This window comes from Kickxella alabastrina (genome assembly GCF_025024165.1).
Source record: "Kickxella alabastrina strain RSA 675 chromosome Unknown BX661scaffold_28, whole genome shotgun sequence".
NCBI classification, from domain to species: Eukaryota; Fungi; Kickxellomycota; class Kickxellomycetes; order Kickxellales; family Kickxellaceae; genus Kickxella; species Kickxella alabastrina.
Genome location: NW_026251499.1, coordinates 6,478 through 22,851, shown reverse-complemented (window position 1 = coordinate 22,851; position 16,374 = coordinate 6,478). Strand labels below are relative to the sequence as shown.

Here is a 16,374-nt window from a genome sequence, read left to right as displayed (position 1 = left end):
TGTCCCCCCACCCTACCACTGGCTGCCTCCATTATCGCTCTTTTTTATTATATTCACAAATTTAACAATGTCTGAAACGAACTCGCCTAATTCGAAACCTGGTGGTGCAAACAAGCACTACTCGTCTATGCTTCTGCGCACTGCTGGGCTTGCCTGGCGCTACAAGAAGACATCACTGCTCGTCGCCGGCATCGCTTACCTAGCCGTAAAGAACAAAGTCAACGCCGCCAAGAAAGATATCTCCGAGAACATCATCGACGGCACTGTGCTAACCTGGCGACTGAACGGCGGCTCCATTGTCGAAACCACGGCGCCGACGCATTTCGGCAGCGCCAGTATGATCAGCAAACTGATCAAGCGGCTGTCGGGCGGGCCCAAGGAGATGACCATGCTGGAGGCGCTATTGGCCCTGGAGATGGCCGCTGAAGATCCGCGGGTAAAGTCCCTTGTGGTACGTGTTACGCCAGAAGTCACCGGGGCCGGGGCCAAGGGAAATGAGCCGCTGTCGATTGGCCTGGGCATTGCCCAAATCCAGGAGCTGCGCCAGGCGCTGGCCACGTTCAGGGCCAAGAAAGAAGCCCAGAAGCAGCAGGCAGCTGGAATGGTAGACAAAGACTTGGGTCGCACGTACTTCTACATTGACTCGTTTGACGACCAGGCCACGTACTATCTGGCCTCAGCTTTCAGCGACATTATCGTGCAGCCGACCGGCTATGTTCCGCTGATAGGACTCTCATCGACGCAGTTTTACTTCAAGCGGCTGGGGGACAAGATTGGCGTCAACGTGCACGTCGAGGCGCGCAAGGAGTACAAGAGCGTGGTTGCGCCCTACTCGGAAGAGTCGATGCCCGAGAAGCACCGCGAAAATCTGATGAGCCTGCTGACGTCGCTCAATGACACGCTTGTTGCCGATATTGCGCTGGCACGGGGACCAGCCATTCTGAAGCAGACCGGGCAGGAGGGCAGCGAGGACGGCGCTCCGCTGACTGCCGCCGATGTCGTTCGCCGCGCGATGGAGGTTGGCCCGCTGCCTGCCATTGACGCTATCAACGCGGGGCTGGTCAGTGAGCAGGGATATCCATTCGGGATCGCATCGATCATCGGCCCGCGCAAGCCTATGCTTGTGTCGACGTACAGCAGCAAGCGGCGCGACGAAATCCTGTCCAAGGAGATGCACGATGACCCGGCCGGCAGCAGTGGCAAGCAAGGCTCACTGATGGGCAGCTTTAAACAGGCGCTCGGCAGACCCGACATAAAGAAGGTCGCGCAGTCGCTCGAGCTACTCATTCCGTCGCGCCCGGTCACCGTTGGCGTCGTTTACCTAATGGGGACCATTGAGCGGCTAGGCCCGCAGGGCTCGCATTCGGTCGCCGCCTCGCTGCTGCAGGCGGCCAAGGATCCGCAGGTGTCGGCGATTGTCCTGCGCATAGACTCGGGCGGCGGCGACGTTATTGCCAGCGACACCATTGCGGCAGCCGTCGACTATGTACAAACGCACTTTGCCAAGCCCGTCGTTGCCAGCTACGGCAACGTGTCGGCATCGGGCGCGTACTACTCATCGACATCGTGTAAGCGCATATTCGCCAGCCCCGGCACCATCACGGGCAGCATTGGCGTGGCAGCGATGCGCCCGGTGTTCACCAGCAAGCTGATGGACTTTATCGGTACCAACGTTGAGGAGCTGTACACGGTTGATAATAAGTGCAACTCGGTGTTCCACGCGCCTGAGGGCGCTGTGTTGGAGAGGTACCAGCGCAACGTTGACCATATTTATAGTGACTTTACTGCGCGCGTCGCCAAGGGCCGCGGGTTCACTGGGGAGCAGGCTGAGAGTGTTGCGCGCGGCCAGGTGTTCACGGGTGTGCAAGCGCTGGGCAATGGCCTGGTTGACGAGATGGGCGGCTTCACCAGGGCCATCGAGGCTGCGGCACAGCTGGGCCACGAGGCGCGCGTAGATATTGCGAAGAAGCTTGTGGAGTTTTATGTGGATCGCTCGAATAACACTGAGATTCAAAAAGCCGTTGCGTACGAGCAGTTTGCGTCTGTCGATGAGGCTGTCGAGAAGATCGCTTTGGCTTCGAAAGGGAAAAAGGCCACGGCCACGACCGATGCCAAGCCTGTCGTTGCTATTGAGCTCAAGGTGGCCAAGGGCGATGATCAAGAAGCAGCTCTTGGTGCGGTCAAACATGAAGGGCCGCCGGTATTCAAGGCTGACATTTTGAAGAATGTCAAAGTCAAAGAATTCCCTGAGTCTGTGTCGGCGACAAAGAGCCTTATTTCAAGACTTGTTTTCGGGTCTTCAGACGATAAAGATAATGGCACCAGCGGCAGCAGCACCAGTGCAGCGCTTGATGATTACGTTGGCGGCCCGCAGATGATGTTCAGCAATATTGTCAGCAGCGCAGTGTCGGCGGCAATCAGAAACGAGATCAAGCAGATTCTCTCGCAGGACCCGAGCTCTATTGCCTCGTCGTTGGCGCAGACTGCTCAAGAGCACAGCCGCAGCCAGGTGCGCGCCGAGGCGGACCAAGTAAAGTTTAAGTAACACATTTTTTGTATTGTCTTGTATTATCAAACAAGCAACTAAATATACGACATGATATCGATAATTATGTATATACATGCGGTTATGTATTGAAATATGAAATATATATTCTATCTTTAATTTTAATGGTCACCGCTTGTTGACCTTGTAGATGCGCGTCATAAACACCGTAAAGAAAATATTAAACAGAGTGAACCCAAGTAGGATACACCAGTTGCGCCAGCGGTGATTAAACGACCAATTAAGTTCCTTATAGAACTGGTCGCCAACTGCATACGGGCAATACTCGCAATTACCTGTTGCGCCCAAATCTTGAATATAGCCACTAGCCGAGGCTATCCAGTCACCGGCAAACTGGCCACAAGACTGGCCACCAGCGGGGGCAAAACTAAACAGTTCACGGGTTTTGCACCGAACCGGCGTCTGGTGCAGGTCATTAGTGATGACACCCTCGATGAAATACGTGTATGGCGATAGCCAATACATCCAGGAGCGCCAGAAACGGGGCATTTGCGTATAAGGAATGGTGACACCACAGAACAAAGTCATCATGGTAGTGAATATCGGGTTAAGCATTGAAGCGACAACGTCGTTGGGCGAGAAAGCCGCGATAGCTTGGCCAAGACTGACTGAGAATAGTCCGAGCAGGATATACGCAATGTAAAAGTACCCTGTGCGGTCCGTTAGGCTGTTGAGGCCAACGAGCCAGTAGAAGCAGACGAAAAACACGGTGTTGCAGAAAATCGAAAATGGCCATTCGGTGACGATAATTGCAAAGGAAAAGGCCTCCCAACCGTACTGGTTCGTGGATGTCTCTCGACTGTAGTATAAGCGTTGGCGCAGGAACTGTGGCTGCACCTGGTTAATAACCAAAATTGACAGCACAGCGGTCTCAAAAATTGCAAACACCTTATTCTGTGTGTCGGCCGTGCTGTTCCCTGTCTTGATGAAGGAGAAACCGACGGCCAGGGCGCAGATAATCTGGAGTGCGAGCCTGGTGAGGTTATACTGCTGGTCACGCCAGTGAGACCGGAACATGCGCATGGTGACAATTTGGATCTGAAATGGTAGGAGCTGTGCATACTTGCGTGAGGAATCCAGCTCGGCATCCGCATCAGGACTGCCGCTGTCCAGCTTGAGCTGATTGATGCGGTCGACCTCGGCAACAATATGAGATTTTTCTTGCGAGTCGTTCCAGATCTGTGCCCAGTCAGTGTCGCGAGACTTATTGCCAACGACGTCCAAGATGTACTCTGCCGGGTTAGCGCTGGGCGCGCACTTGTCTGCGCCGTTTTTCTCATAGTACTCGATCAGCTTGTGTGCGTCCTTGCCAAGGTCGCCAAAGTACACCGTGCGACCACCGCGCACGAGAAGCAGCAGGCGGTCAAACTGCTCGAAGAGCAGCGCGGAAGGCTGGTGGATAGTGCACAGGATGGTTTGACCGTCGGCAGCGAGCTTGCGCATAAATTGGACAATGGAGTAGGAGGCCTGGGCGTCGAGTCCCGAGGTGGGCTCGTCGAGGAACAGTATTTTGGGTTTGGCCACAAGCTCGACGCCAATGGTCAGGCGCTTGCGCTCCTCTAACGAAATGCCCTGGCTTGACTCGGGGTCGCCGATCAGGCAGTCGGAAATATCCGAGAGACCGAGGAGTTTGATCACATACTCGACATAGCGTTCGCGATCTGTGGTGCTGACTTTGGCCGACCTGCGCAGCGCGGCAGAGAAACGCAGGGCCTCGCGCACTGTGGCATACGGGTTGTGCACGTCCAGTTGCTCGCAATAGCCGGTGATGCGGCGGAAGCTAATGGGCTGGGGCGCGCCGTTCATCAGCATCTCGCCTTCGAGTTTTCCGATGGTCTTGCGCTGCGACAGGGCGTCCAGCAGGGTGGTTTTACCGGCTCCTGACGAGCCCATCAGTGCGGTCATTGTGCCCGGCTTAATGTAGCCCGATACCTCGTGCAGGAGCTGGCGCTCACCGCCCTTGACCGGAACCGTGTAGTTCACGTTCTTCCAGGTGTACGTAGTGCCCAACGTGATCTGCTCGTCCGTCGGACCACCCTCAGGAATGTCAGCAAACATTTTAGATCCCTTGCTGGTGTTGTTGCTCCCATCTGCGGACTCGACATCAGAGCTGGCGATCAGCTTGTCGATGTTTGGCCGGTGGCGCTTGTAGACGTTGACCGTGTAACCAGTGTTGCCATACTCAACAAACTCCATGGTGAGCGCGATGAGCAAGACAAACACGATCCAGTAGCACACTACGGCAATAAAGTCCTTCCACTGGTCGTCAACGTAGATATTGTACGTGCGCTCAAGGTAGTCTCTGCCCCGGACGCGCAGCTCACCGGGGTTGGAGCCGATTATGGTGCAAACCTGGTTGGCAATGCCGATTCCAGGGCCGCGCGGGATCAGGCTGTTCGAGGCGCACGGGAAGTTAATATCGCGGTACTCGTTGGACACCAGCGCCTTGAAGCCGTAGGCTAATGGGTTTGTCCAGTAGATCCACTTGAAGTAGTGGTGCATGTAGCCCGGGCGAATAAGATAACCGACATACAGGATGAGGAAAAGCAGGCTGATTCCTGAAATTGTATGGCCAATGTCGACGTTGGGCGAGATATTGCCGACCAGACGGAAGAAGGCCGTCAGGCAGAGGCAGCCCATGTAGAGGTACAGAAGGAATGCCAAAAAGTGGCCGCCTGTGCGCTGCAAGTATGTCGCCCAGTACAGGATAGAGCCAAAGATAATAATCTGAAACACCATGAACGGCATATCGACGACAGTCTGGGCCAGCGACAATGCGGCCGGATGGTACATCGCCAGGGCCTTGTGTTTGTAGACGACCTGGCGGCCAGTGACCGCGCGCGGGATCTCAGCCATCGATGTCAGCGAGTTGAAAAGAAGCGCAAAGAAAAGCACACCACCGCGAGTAAAGTAACTTGAAGTGTCCCTCGGCAGCCTAATGTACAGCGTGCCGACGATAATGGCAAAGGCAATGTTGTAGAAGAACTTGAAGATGATTTCGGCGTGGTTGCCGGTGAAGATCTCCCACTCGCGCTTGAGAAGCTGGTGCAGCTGGAACACAAATGTTGTGGTGTATGGTGATTTTCGACGCAGGTGAATCTTTCCTGTGCCCATTTTGGTGCGGTCGACGAATTCACGCAGTTCTTGGCCGCGGTCATCGCGCTGCAACTGATCCTCGAAGGCCGAAACATCGCTGAGCATAGTCTGGTGCTCGGGAGAATCGAGCCAGAGCCGCTCAAAGTCCTGCGCGGTCTCAGGAACACTGCCCTCCCAGCCAGAAATCACGCGGCGCTCGTTGAGGCGGGTCAGTCCAGTTAAAAAATCAGAAGTGGTTTGGCGCGGTGGCTTCTCAATACCGATGCGCTCAAAATATGCAACAGCCTGGTTAGCTGGTCCAAAGTACAGCTGGCGGCCCTCGTCAATGACCATGACCTTGTCAAACAGCTTGTAGATACTCTCGGAGGCCTGGTAGATGGTGGCGATAATAGATTTCTGGAGGATATCGGCGTTGATGCGCAGGGAACGCACATAGTCTAGTGCTGAACTGGAGTCAAGTCCCTTGGTGCTGCCATCCCACACCTCAATGGAAGCTCCGGAAGCAACCTGTTCGGCGATACTGACGCGCTTGCGCTCACCACCGGAAATGCCACGCAAGAAGGCATTGCCGACGATGGTGTCGGCGCAGCTGGTCAGGCCGTACATGTCAAGCAACATGTCGAGCATATCGCGGCGGTAGCCTTCGGGGTCATTGAGCACCTGGCGACTGGGTGTTTTGCACTTGATGGCAAACTCGAGGGTTTTGCGCACAGTCAGCGTCGGAAAGTGCATGTCGTCCTCCTGGTTATAGGCGACCTCGCCACGATAGTGCCTCCTGACCTCGTTGGGCTCCAGGCCGCCGTAGGACACGGTACCGGTGATCTTGGTGTATGTCTTGCAGTGGTTGCCCAGAACGCGCAGAAGGGTGGAGCAGCCAGAGCCAGGGCGGCCGAGTACAAGCAGCATTTCACCCTCCTTGACCTCGCCTGAGATATTGTGCAGCAGCTGGCGCTTTTTGGACATTCCCGTGAACAATTGCAGGATGCCAAAGCCGCGGTAGCTGTTTTTGATCAGCTTCCAGAATGGTGTGATTAGCGTGCTGATGTGGCGGTTGGACACGTTGGCGCCGTAGATCGACAGGTCGTTGAAAACCAGGCCGAAGCGCTTGGCGAACGGAGGCCCCTCTTCAGCCTGGCGGCCGCGCAGCCAGGTGTTGAGGTTAAAGCCTTCGGCTCCTGCTTCGGCGGCCTGCTCCTCGTCACCGTAGGGCTGCTGGCGGCTGTGTGCTCGCTGGATGGACTGGAAGTGGGTTGTTGCGCGGCTGATGCTGACGTGCAGCAACTCGCCGAAGGCCATCCTGGAGTCGAGCTCGTCAGCGAGATCAGACTCGTACGAGCTGGAAATTGAATTACCCAGCGAATGGGCGGTGCCGGGAGCAACTGGAGCTTGGGTGTTTTCCATCTCGTTGTGCGTGGGTGGGTTAGACAGCGATTCAGCCCTTTCGGGATTTTCGGGCTTTTCGGGCTTTTCAGACTTTTCGTCGTCAGGCATGTTGGATAGGTTGAAAGCAATGTTTTACAAAAATCGTTGGTGGTAATAGCTGTAGCGGCAGAGTGGTATAAAAGATGTATGATGATGGTACTTTAAGGGTGATAAAAAGGAGGACAGGCGTGTTTTTTATTATATTCCTTTCTTTTATTTATTTAATCGTTTATTTCAGAGTCAGCGGCAACGTGTAAATACCGAAAAATATTTGTATATGGAATTGAATATTTATCGTCATCGGCCGAAAATTATTCAGCGGGATATAATAAGCAGGCCATATGGCGCAATCGATAAGTATATTAAAACTTTATATACTGAGGTTGTCCCGATCATCTATACCAACGAAACTGTAGCTTGTTTAGCGAGTAATGCAGGGTGATTCTGCAAATGTGTGTGCGTGTGCAAGGAAAGAAATAATGTAAAGCGAGCCGGCTGGGATTGGGCCATTGCTAGATAATATGGCATGAGCTCAAGTCAGATATGCTATATAAATGCTGCATGCGTCGACAGATAAAATGTGAGTGAGTGAGTGTGGGGCGGAATCAATTGATCATGCAATCAGCGGATCTCCAAACGATTAGGTGATCCAATGATCTGATGAATTGGTGGTTGTTGGTGAGCCTGTGGGGCTGTTTTTTATTTTATTTTAGTTGCAGTTGAGCCTGTCATTTGCCACAACGGCGACGGCCCACAGAGAAAAAGAGAAAGAGAGAGCGAGGCAGAACGTGAAATAGGAAACACGAAAGCACACAAACACTTTTTGTTTTCAAAAATGACTAATTCTGTACATTATATTTATTTTCTTCATTTTAACTTTTTGTTATAATTTCCACAGCTTTCTTCAAAAAATAGAATAAAAATATGAGATACGGCTTAGTTTCGTCTGGCGGCAGGGGTGGTAAGGCTTGGGAGGACAGTAGTGGCAGCAGTATCAGCAGCGACAGCGACCACGCGTACGGCAGCAGAGAGCAGAGGCAGAGGCAGAGGCAGAGGCAAAGCGTGCGCCAGAATAACAACATCAACACACAATCCAAGCCACACGAAACCTGTGCGACAGCAGCGTCGGCGGCCACGCTCGCCGAGCCAAGAAGGCCCAAAGCCGACCAGCAGCCGCTGCCCAGTGGCGCAATCAGACTGCCTACCAGAGACTTTCCTTTGCCAGCATCGCCAGCATCCTTTGTGCTCAGCACATCCAGCGGTGGCGGCGGCGGCGGCGGCAGCGCGGTGACAGTGGCATCGGCGGCAGCAAATGCCAAGGGCGACAGGTACCGCGAGTCAGCCGAGCGCGCACACGCAAAGATAGCGCCCGTGTCCAGCGATAAAATCGACAGGGCTAGGGCCGATGCCTGCCGCAGTTATGCGCTGCCGATCCAGGTGGAGTTCAGGCGGACGCAGGAGGCTCTGGCTGCGCTGGCGCTCGATATACCACCACCAGCATCATCGTCAGCAGCGGCACCAGCTGTGGTGGTTGATGCGGCGGTGGCAGAGACGCTGCGGCGCGTCCAGCAGCTGCACAGCGACTTTGAGCGGAGGCTGCGCGAGGAGGCTGCGGCAGAGCAGCACAAAAAGGACGAAGCGCAGCGCAAAAAGGACGAGGAGAGGCGCAAGGAGGAGGACGCTGTGCGAGAGGCCGCGGAGAAGGTCAAGAGAGACGCGGCTGAGAAGAAGCAGAAAGAGGAGGCTGCCGAGAAGGCCAGGAGAGACAAGGCGCAGCGCAGCAAGGACGACGCCGCAGAAAAGGCCAAGAGCGACGCGGCCGAGAAGAGTAGGCTGGCCAGCGGCGTGTCGGCCGAGGCGCTGGCGTGGGCGGACAGGTACCGCGCCATGTACCAGCAGCTCATGGGCGGGGCGGGCGCGCAGGTCAAGGCCGACAGGGCCGTCAAGGCGTACTGCTTCAAGCAGCGCGGGCTGGTGACGCGCAGCATTGGGCAGCTCAAGGACAGCGTGGCGTTTGTCACGCGCGTGGCCGCCACGGTTGGCGACGTTTTGGCGGAGGCGTCGCGGCTGCATGGCGCAGTGGCGCACCAGTGGATGCTCAACCTGACGGCCAAGGCGCTGGTCAAGCAGGCCGAGAGGGAGGTCGCTGTGGCGCACCATGCCGCGTACCCGCTGGCGGCCGCGGCCGTGCAGCTGATGCGGCGATTCCCGGATCTCGGCGACCTTCTGCTGGTGCGGCTGGTGAAGAAGTGCCCGTACGTTGTGCCGCAGTACGGCGCGCGCCAGCCGGGCCAGGGCGCCGAGGAGTTCCTGCGCACCATCGGGTACAAGGAGCGCGACGATGGCGCGCTGGAGTCCGAGGGCATTTACAATGAGCGCATGGCCGGGATGCTGGCGCTGTTCGCCGCCGTTGTGCAGACGCCGCCCGAGCCGGGCAAGCCCAGCGTGCTGCCTGTGGCCATGGCGTGGACCTGGCTGGCGCGCATGCTTAACATGCCGCCGCGCACCATTTCGCCGCTGCTGGTGCACGTGTTTCTGTCTGTGGCCGGCGCTGCGCTGGCCGCCGCGTACGGCCGCCATTTTGCCTGCGCCATCGACGTGCTGGCCACCGAGTGGATCCCGGCCATTTCGTCCACCGACGCCGTCGCCGTCGCCGCAAAGTCCAATCTGCAGGGCTTCGTTGACGCGTACCGCCAGACCGGCGTGCTCAACGAGTGCCCTGGCCGGGTGATCAAGCGCGATTGAACCAGACCAGACCAGACCAGACCAGACCAGGCCAGTCCAGACCAGACCAGTCCAGTCCAGTCCAGACCAGACCAGTCCAGACCAGATCAGATCAGACCAGATCAGATCAGCCCCCTTTTATTGTTGCTGCTGCTAGCCTATTTGGCTCTCTGTTTGTTTTCGTCTTTCTGCTTTCGTTGAGCAGGGGAGAGGGGATCGCCCACCATCATCCGTGTCGCATCATTCATCATTCTTTGTCAATGGCACAGAGAGAAAAAGGGAATGAATGGCAGTGCTGCAAGCGCGCCCTGGTCGCCCCTCGTCCTCCCCCTCCCCTAAACCAGCCCGCAGGGCTACTGCATCTCTGCTCTTCCTCCTCATACATCACACTGCCTGGCAACAGCATGCACCCAGTCCTGCGCTGCGCTGCGTTGCGTCGCATTACTTTGTATTGTTTTGGTGTTTTATTGCTGCTGCTAGCTTCTCTTCTCTGTTCTGCCCTTCACTGTCCGCATTTTGTTTCTTTTTAGTTCTCTTCAGCTACTTTTCATTCACAATCCAACACCTAAGCTCGTTACCCCCACCATATGACCGCCTCAGCTGCCCGCCGCGTCCAGACGACGCCCTTTGAGGGCCAAAAGCCAGGCACCTCAGGGCTACGCAAGCGCGTAGTCGTTTTCCAGCAGGAACACTACACGGAGAACTTCGTTCAAGCCATCTTCACCGCCATGCCCTCGCCAGGCCCACAGGACGCCACACTGGTGGTAGGCGGTGATGGCCGCTACTTTGTCAAGGACGCGGTGCAGACGATCATCCGCGTCGGCGCCGCCAACGGCATCGCCAAGTTCATCATCGGCCAAGACGGCATCCTGTCAACGCCCGCGGCATCCGCCGTGATCCGCAAGCGCCAGGCCGACGGAGGCATCATCCTGACTGCTTCGCATAACCCGGGAGGTCCCGAGAATGACTTTGGAATCAAGTACAACATGCGCAATGGAGGTCCCGCGCCAGAGTCTGTCACTGATGATATTTATGCTGCTACGCGCAACATTACTAAGTACAGCGTTGTCGATATGTCTGAGCCCGTGGACCTGTCAGTCATTGGCACGCGCAGCTTTGGCAATTTCGAGGTTGAGATCATCGACCCTGTTGAGGACTACGTTGAGCTGCTGGCTGGTATCTTTGATTTTGACCTGATCCGCCGCTTCCGCGAGCAAACCCCCAGCTTCTCTCTGCTGTTCGACGGGCTCAACGGCGTCACTGGGCCGTACGGCCGCCGGATTTTCGTTGACGAGCTGGGGTTTGCTGACAGCTCGCTCGACCAGTGCACGCCGCTGGAGGATTTTGGCGGCAGCCATCCGGATCCCAACCTGACGTACGCGCACAAGCTTGTGGAGCGCGTCGCCCGTGAGAACATCTCCCTGGGCGCCGCATCGGACGGCGACGGCGACCGCAACATGATTATCAGCAACGACTGTTTTGTGAATCCGTCAGACTCTGTCGCGCTTATTGCCCACTACGCTATGGAGTGCATTCCCTACTTCCAGCGTAACGGCGTTCATGGCCTGGCGCGGTCCATGCCGACGTCCTGCGCTATTGATCGCGTCGCGCACGCTAAGGGCCTTGATGTATTCGAGGTGCCGACCGGCTGGAAGTTCTTCGGCAACCTGATGGATGCCGGCCGCTTGTCGATCTGCGGCGAGGAGTCCTTTGGCACTGGGTCTGACCATATTCGCGAAAAAGATGGTATTTGGGCAATTGTCGCCTGGCTCAATATTATCGCTCATGTCGGCCAGACTAACCCTGATGTGTCTGTGCGCTCGATAATGCAGGACTTTTACGCAATTTACGGCCGCAACTACTTTACGCGCTACGACTACGAGGAAGTCGACTCCGAGGGTGCGTCAAAGATGATCGACCGTCTGCGCGCATTCGCTGCAGACACGCCGGCGGCCAATAATGCTAGCGGCCTGGTTGGTAAGAGCTTCAGCGGATATACTGTGGCCAAGGTCGACGACTTTGAGTACACTGATCCTATTGATCACAGTGTATCGAGCCGCCAGGGCTTGCGCATTATCTTTGATGACTCGTCGCGCATTATTTTCCGTCTTTCGGGAACTGGCTCACAGGGTGCTACTGTGCGCATTTATATTGAGCGATATGACCAGGAACTGCTTGATGTCGATACACAAGTTGCGCTGAAGCCCCTGGTCGACGCTGCTCTGCATATCTCGCAGCTCAAAGAATTCGTTAATCGCGAAGAACCTACCGTCATCACTTGATTTCAGTTCTATTTTATAATGTAGACATTTTCATATATGAAATCGAAAACCAAAAAAGCTAAGCAAACCTTCTTTGGGGACGATAATTGGAGCTTTTTCAAATATTGGCTGCTCTTGTTGTGGGCAGAGCGAAAAAAGCAGCAGCAGCAACAACAACATGAGTTGGCCTTTGGCCAACCTGAAAGACAGTTTAAGCCCTTCTGGGCCATGCTTTATTTTTATGATAAAAAAGTATAAAAAACCGAGTACCCAAGAATGATATTTTTCTCCTTTGCCAAGACACAAGAGACAGTTCTTGCGGCAGGGCAGGCATTAACTAAGAAAAATAAAAAGAGTTAAGGAAAGGGAGGCAAGCCACCATTGGGGAGAGAGAAAGTGGATACACTTTTTTGATACAGTAACTTAGCGTGAATCTTATTATAAAAACAATAAAGACAAATGCTACAGTGACTTATTCACAATAGTTCCCTCGCATTGGGTGGCAGTGCTGCTTGAATGGCCATTGAAGAGACATTGGTGCTGATGTCTAGGTTTAAGGGAGTGTGCTGCATGTTGACAAATAAATTGAATAACTAGACTCAATTTATATTCTATCAAAAACTAAGAAAAGAGAAGAGAGATGAACACATTTTGTTGTGTTTTTGCAGCCTTTGTATCTTGGCTAGCTGCCAATCTACAAAGGAGACAACGTTGGCCACATAGGAAAGAGGGCTAATATGCTGTGCATATCTACTGTCCTCATTGCTATTTGTCTGTGGCCACTTTGGCAGGCCATCATCTTTGTCTTGTGGATTCGATAGTCAGGGCATTTGTTAAGATTGGAGTTATCAACAATCGGTGTTTCTCTGGCATCAAGGATCTCGTCATTTCTTGTTTGATATGTAGGTTACACCATCCCTTGTATCAGTTGTGCTCTTTGCCTATACTCTCATTTACAAACACTGTTGCTTGTTTTGCACACTCCCCTTGGAGTTACTTGATCAGCATTGTGTACCTAACCTTTATCAGCTCCTGCCAGCTGTGTCTCATATCCAGGTTCCAGCTTCATTGTCCTGGTAGTGGGCGTCCACATGCTTCTTGAGTTTCTTCAATATATTATCTATCGTGGTGTTCCATACACCTGGAGTTTGTTAACCATTTCAGCCAAGTGATCTTGCGGCTGAGTTTTAAAGATCCAAGTGAAAGTTCTCTCGCATTCAGAGTTTTATGCTCCCGTCACGGACACATGAAACATGTGGCTCTGTGTCTCAATTGGTCTGACAGCCAGGCGATGGAGCATAGACGCATCTCCGGTTCAGTGTATGCGTTGGAGAAGCACATATTTTTTACAGCAGTGAATGGCAGGGCCACCATACTCCCAAAAGAAACAATATAAGCTCAAAATCAATGCGCAAGGGAAAGAACAATACCGATTGTAAATTAATCCGTAAATATAATTATTTCTTGTTTTGATATTTCAGCCAACCAAATGCGAGCACTAAAATAAGCTCGGAAGCTTCTTGTTTATAATAAAATAATTTCTTGTTCAAATTTTTTTGCGCAATCAATCGCAACAAATTTTCACCTTTGCAACTTTCCACTTTTGCTTCTACTTTTGAAATTTGCTTTTTTTCTCAATTCGCACCATTTCGTTCAATTTGTTTTTTCTTCACTTTTTATTACTTTTACCATACTTTAGTGCTTATCAAATACACACACACACACACACACACACACACACACACACACACACACACACACACACACACACACACACTCTCTCTCTCTCTCTCTCTCTCTCTCTCTCTCTCTCTCTCTCTCTCTCTCTCTCTCTCTTCCTCTCCCTTTTCCTTTCCCTTTCTCTCAATGATGTCTGAGATAGCTCCTCCGAATAAGACCCCGCCGAATCAAATAGGCGTAAGTACTTCAATATAAACGGATCGTTATGATATTGATGAATTGTTTGTTGTTGTTTATTCTGTGTGCATATAAAACAAATTCGGACACTAATTTAAAACATTTTGTTTTCTTTTTTATTAGAACAGCAAGACAGGCGGCACTATCCAAACGCCCCAGAAAATTCAAAAATATACCGAGCTGCCACCAGGGGAATCGGAGCCCCCCGAAGTACGCGATAAGCGCCGTCAGCGGCTGTTGAAATGCCTCGGCAATAACATATTGCACAACTATCCATTCGATAAGTTTGTCAAATCGCTGGGTGTCAAGGGGCAGTACAGACAGTTCATGAAGGATTGGCCTGATCTCTTCCTCGACATAGCCAGGGGGTCGCCAGTAGTTAAGTCCAAAAAGGTCACCGGGATCACGAAGGCCAAAGGCGAACATGTCAATATTTTCCGCGATAGCGAAGATATGTTAAAAGGCTTGAAATCCGAAGCTCTTTTGGTCGGTTATCTAAGAGAGCTTATTTTTGGAATGAAGGCTGCGGTTGGCGTTGCAAATGGACGTATTCCAGCAGGCAGAACTCCAATCCCAGACTGGAGGCTTATTACGGCGGACCATCAGAGCGAGGTCATACGAGGCACTCCGCACAAGCCGGACATTGCGTTTTACCACAAATACAAGACACAGGACATCGATGCCGTTCATGCTATACTTGAGGCCAAGATAGACGTTTGTCCCGACGAAGCACCAGAGGATACTCGCGGCCAGCTCGCAGATTACGGCCATGCGCTCAATGATAAGCAGGCAACCCGCACATTTGCACCTGTCTTCTACCTCCATGGGCACATCCTGACGCTTCACGCATATTATCGTGACAAACTGTACATCGTCGAGCTTGGCCAGCTATGCTTTAATACGGATAGTTGGTCACCTGAAATAGCTGAACTAATTCAGGAATGCCTTATGCAGTTTTGGTTCCTGCTGACTCTGAAGTCTGACATTTTTGGGCATTTCTGCGATGTCTCGAAGAAATATAGCTCTTTCATTTTTTCGCAGAACGTCAATGGGGAAAAAAAGGGCAAGGGAAATTCGAAGATTGAAGTCTTATACTCGGTTTTCATGGGTGATGAGGATGGCGAGGATGACGAGGATGTCATGGATGACGAGGATAGCAAGGATGGCGAGGATGTTGAGGATGTCAAGGGTGGCAGTGCTCTGTTTTGTATCAAGGAGACAATAGCGCGTTATTCATACATGATTGGGCGCCATGTCCATTTATTCAGGGGGACTTGCAAAGGTCGTGATGCTGTGCTGAAGCTTTCCTGGACCCCAGTCAATCGTTTGCCCGAGGGTGCCGCATACGCCATCCTCAACAAGAGATCAGTCGAATGTATTCCCAAGATCTTTTCGAGCGGCCTGCTCATCAGCAACCTTAATGGATACCGGCTGGAGTTCGTGCTCATGGAGTACTGCGGCCAGTCAATGGCCGAGTATCTGAAAGTCAAGACTGACAATCAGAAGGCTGAGCTGGTTCCTGGCTTTGTCAAGCAGCTGACCCTGTGTCTTGCCCAGGCAAATGACACCGGTGTCCTGCACAGGGACATCTCAGCAGGGAATGTGTGCGTCAAAAACGACAAGGTGTATGTCATTGACTGGGGCTGTGCCAAGGTCATTGGCTGGGGCACTGCTGAGGATGCTGCCAGGGACACTGGGCCAACCCAACTCAAACACATTGATGTTGCCGAACAGTGGGGGTTCAATGCAACAACAGTGGGACAGGTGGAGGTGGCCAAGGACCCATTTACAGGGACGCCGCTTTTCATGGGAATTCCCATGCTCAGCAGCAGCCCCATCCGGGGAATCCTTGACGACATGGAGAGTGTTTTCTATGTCGTTATGGATGCAGTGCGCTCAGCTGATACTAAGAGAGATGACGTTCAAGGCTTCAAATTTCTGGACAGTCAAAGCCTGGCTTTGAGTCGGTACAGCATCATGATGGTTGAGGAAAAGTATCTGGAGTTGTTTGGGATAGGAAATCCAAGCAAGATATTCAGGGATCTATTCCACTCAATGCGCCGGTTCTTATTTGAACCGGGAAACCAGTACATTAGCCACCAGCTCTGGTGGGACAGTACATTTAAACGACAGGCTAACTGGGATGCTGCTCCCAGATTTATGCATCCCCAGGCAATTGAGCTCCTCAAAGAGGATAGTGGCCAGCTTAAGCGACCAGCTGAGGACGAGATCAATGCTGGGTCATTCAAGAAGCTAGCACTTTAGGTTTTTTTGTTTTTAATAAATCTTTTTACGACCCAAAAAATCAACTGCAAAAAATTAAAATTTTATTAAACTTGAAGAAAATATGAGTAAAATATAAATATTTTAACTCTTGTCTGTACCTCT

At 52.9% G+C, this 16,374-nt stretch overlaps 7 protein-coding genes across 7 annotated transcripts; 4 read left to right on the top strand and 3 right to left on the bottom strand.

The window, feature by feature from the left end:
* Nucleotides 1-67: 67 nt before the first annotated feature.
* BX661DRAFT_173184 (peptidase family S49-domain-containing protein) lies at nt 68-2,545 on the top strand (the record flags this gene model as incomplete). Its single annotated transcript, XM_051533845.1, has 1 exon — nt 68-2,545. One exon carries the CDS (start codon nt 68-70, stop codon nt 2,543-2,545), a length of 2,478 nt encoding a protein of 825 aa, XP_051389123.1.
* A 129-nt stretch (nt 2,546-2,674) lies between these two features.
* Nucleotides 2,675-6,625, bottom strand: BX661DRAFT_146187 (ABC-2 type transporter-domain-containing protein; the record flags this gene model as incomplete). Its single annotated transcript, XM_051533148.1, has 1 exon — nt 2,675-6,625. One exon carries the CDS (start codon nt 6,623-6,625, stop codon nt 2,675-2,677), a length of 3,951 nt encoding a protein of 1,316 aa, XP_051389122.1.
* Nucleotides 6,626-7,924: 1,299 nt separating this feature from the next.
* BX661DRAFT_187919 (GLE1-like protein-domain-containing protein) lies at nt 7,925-10,315 on the top strand. The gene is made up of 2 exons (XM_051537319.1): nt 7,925-9,886; nt 9,912-10,315. Exon 1 carries the CDS (start codon nt 8,009-8,011, stop codon nt 9,827-9,829), a length of 1,821 nt encoding a protein of 606 aa, XP_051389121.1. The 5' UTR covers nt 7,925-8,008; the 3' UTR covers nt 9,830-9,886; nt 9,912-10,315.
* Nucleotides 10,316-12,274, top strand: BX661DRAFT_187918 (uncharacterized protein). Its single transcript, XM_051537318.1, has one exon. It carries the CDS (start codon nt 10,396-10,398, stop codon nt 12,088-12,090), a length of 1,695 nt encoding a protein of 564 aa, XP_051389120.1. The 5' UTR covers nt 10,316-10,395; the 3' UTR covers nt 12,091-12,274.
* Nucleotides 12,275-13,901: 1,627 nt separating this feature from the next.
* Nucleotides 13,902-14,427, bottom strand: BX661DRAFT_187917 (uncharacterized protein; the record flags this gene model as incomplete). The annotated part of the gene is made up of 2 exons (XM_051537317.1): nt 14,108-14,427; nt 13,902-13,986 (listed from the first exon to the last, which is right to left on the bottom strand). A coding segment is annotated over exon 1 (231 nt), but the record flags the coding sequence as incomplete, so codon positions are not given.
* A 561-nt stretch (nt 14,428-14,988) lies between these two features.
* On the top strand, nt 14,989-15,332 carry BX661DRAFT_187913 (uncharacterized protein; the record flags this gene model as incomplete). The annotated part of the gene is made up of 1 exon (XM_051537316.1): nt 14,989-15,332. A coding segment is annotated over one exon (223 nt), but the record flags the coding sequence as incomplete, so codon positions are not given.
* A 165-nt stretch (nt 15,333-15,497) lies between these two features.
* BX661DRAFT_187895 (uncharacterized protein) lies at nt 15,498-16,052 on the bottom strand (the record flags this gene model as incomplete). Its single annotated transcript, XM_051537315.1, has 1 exon — nt 15,498-16,052. A coding segment is annotated over exon 1 (269 nt), but the record flags the coding sequence as incomplete, so codon positions are not given.
* Between the last annotated feature and the right edge of the window lie 322 nt (nt 16,053-16,374).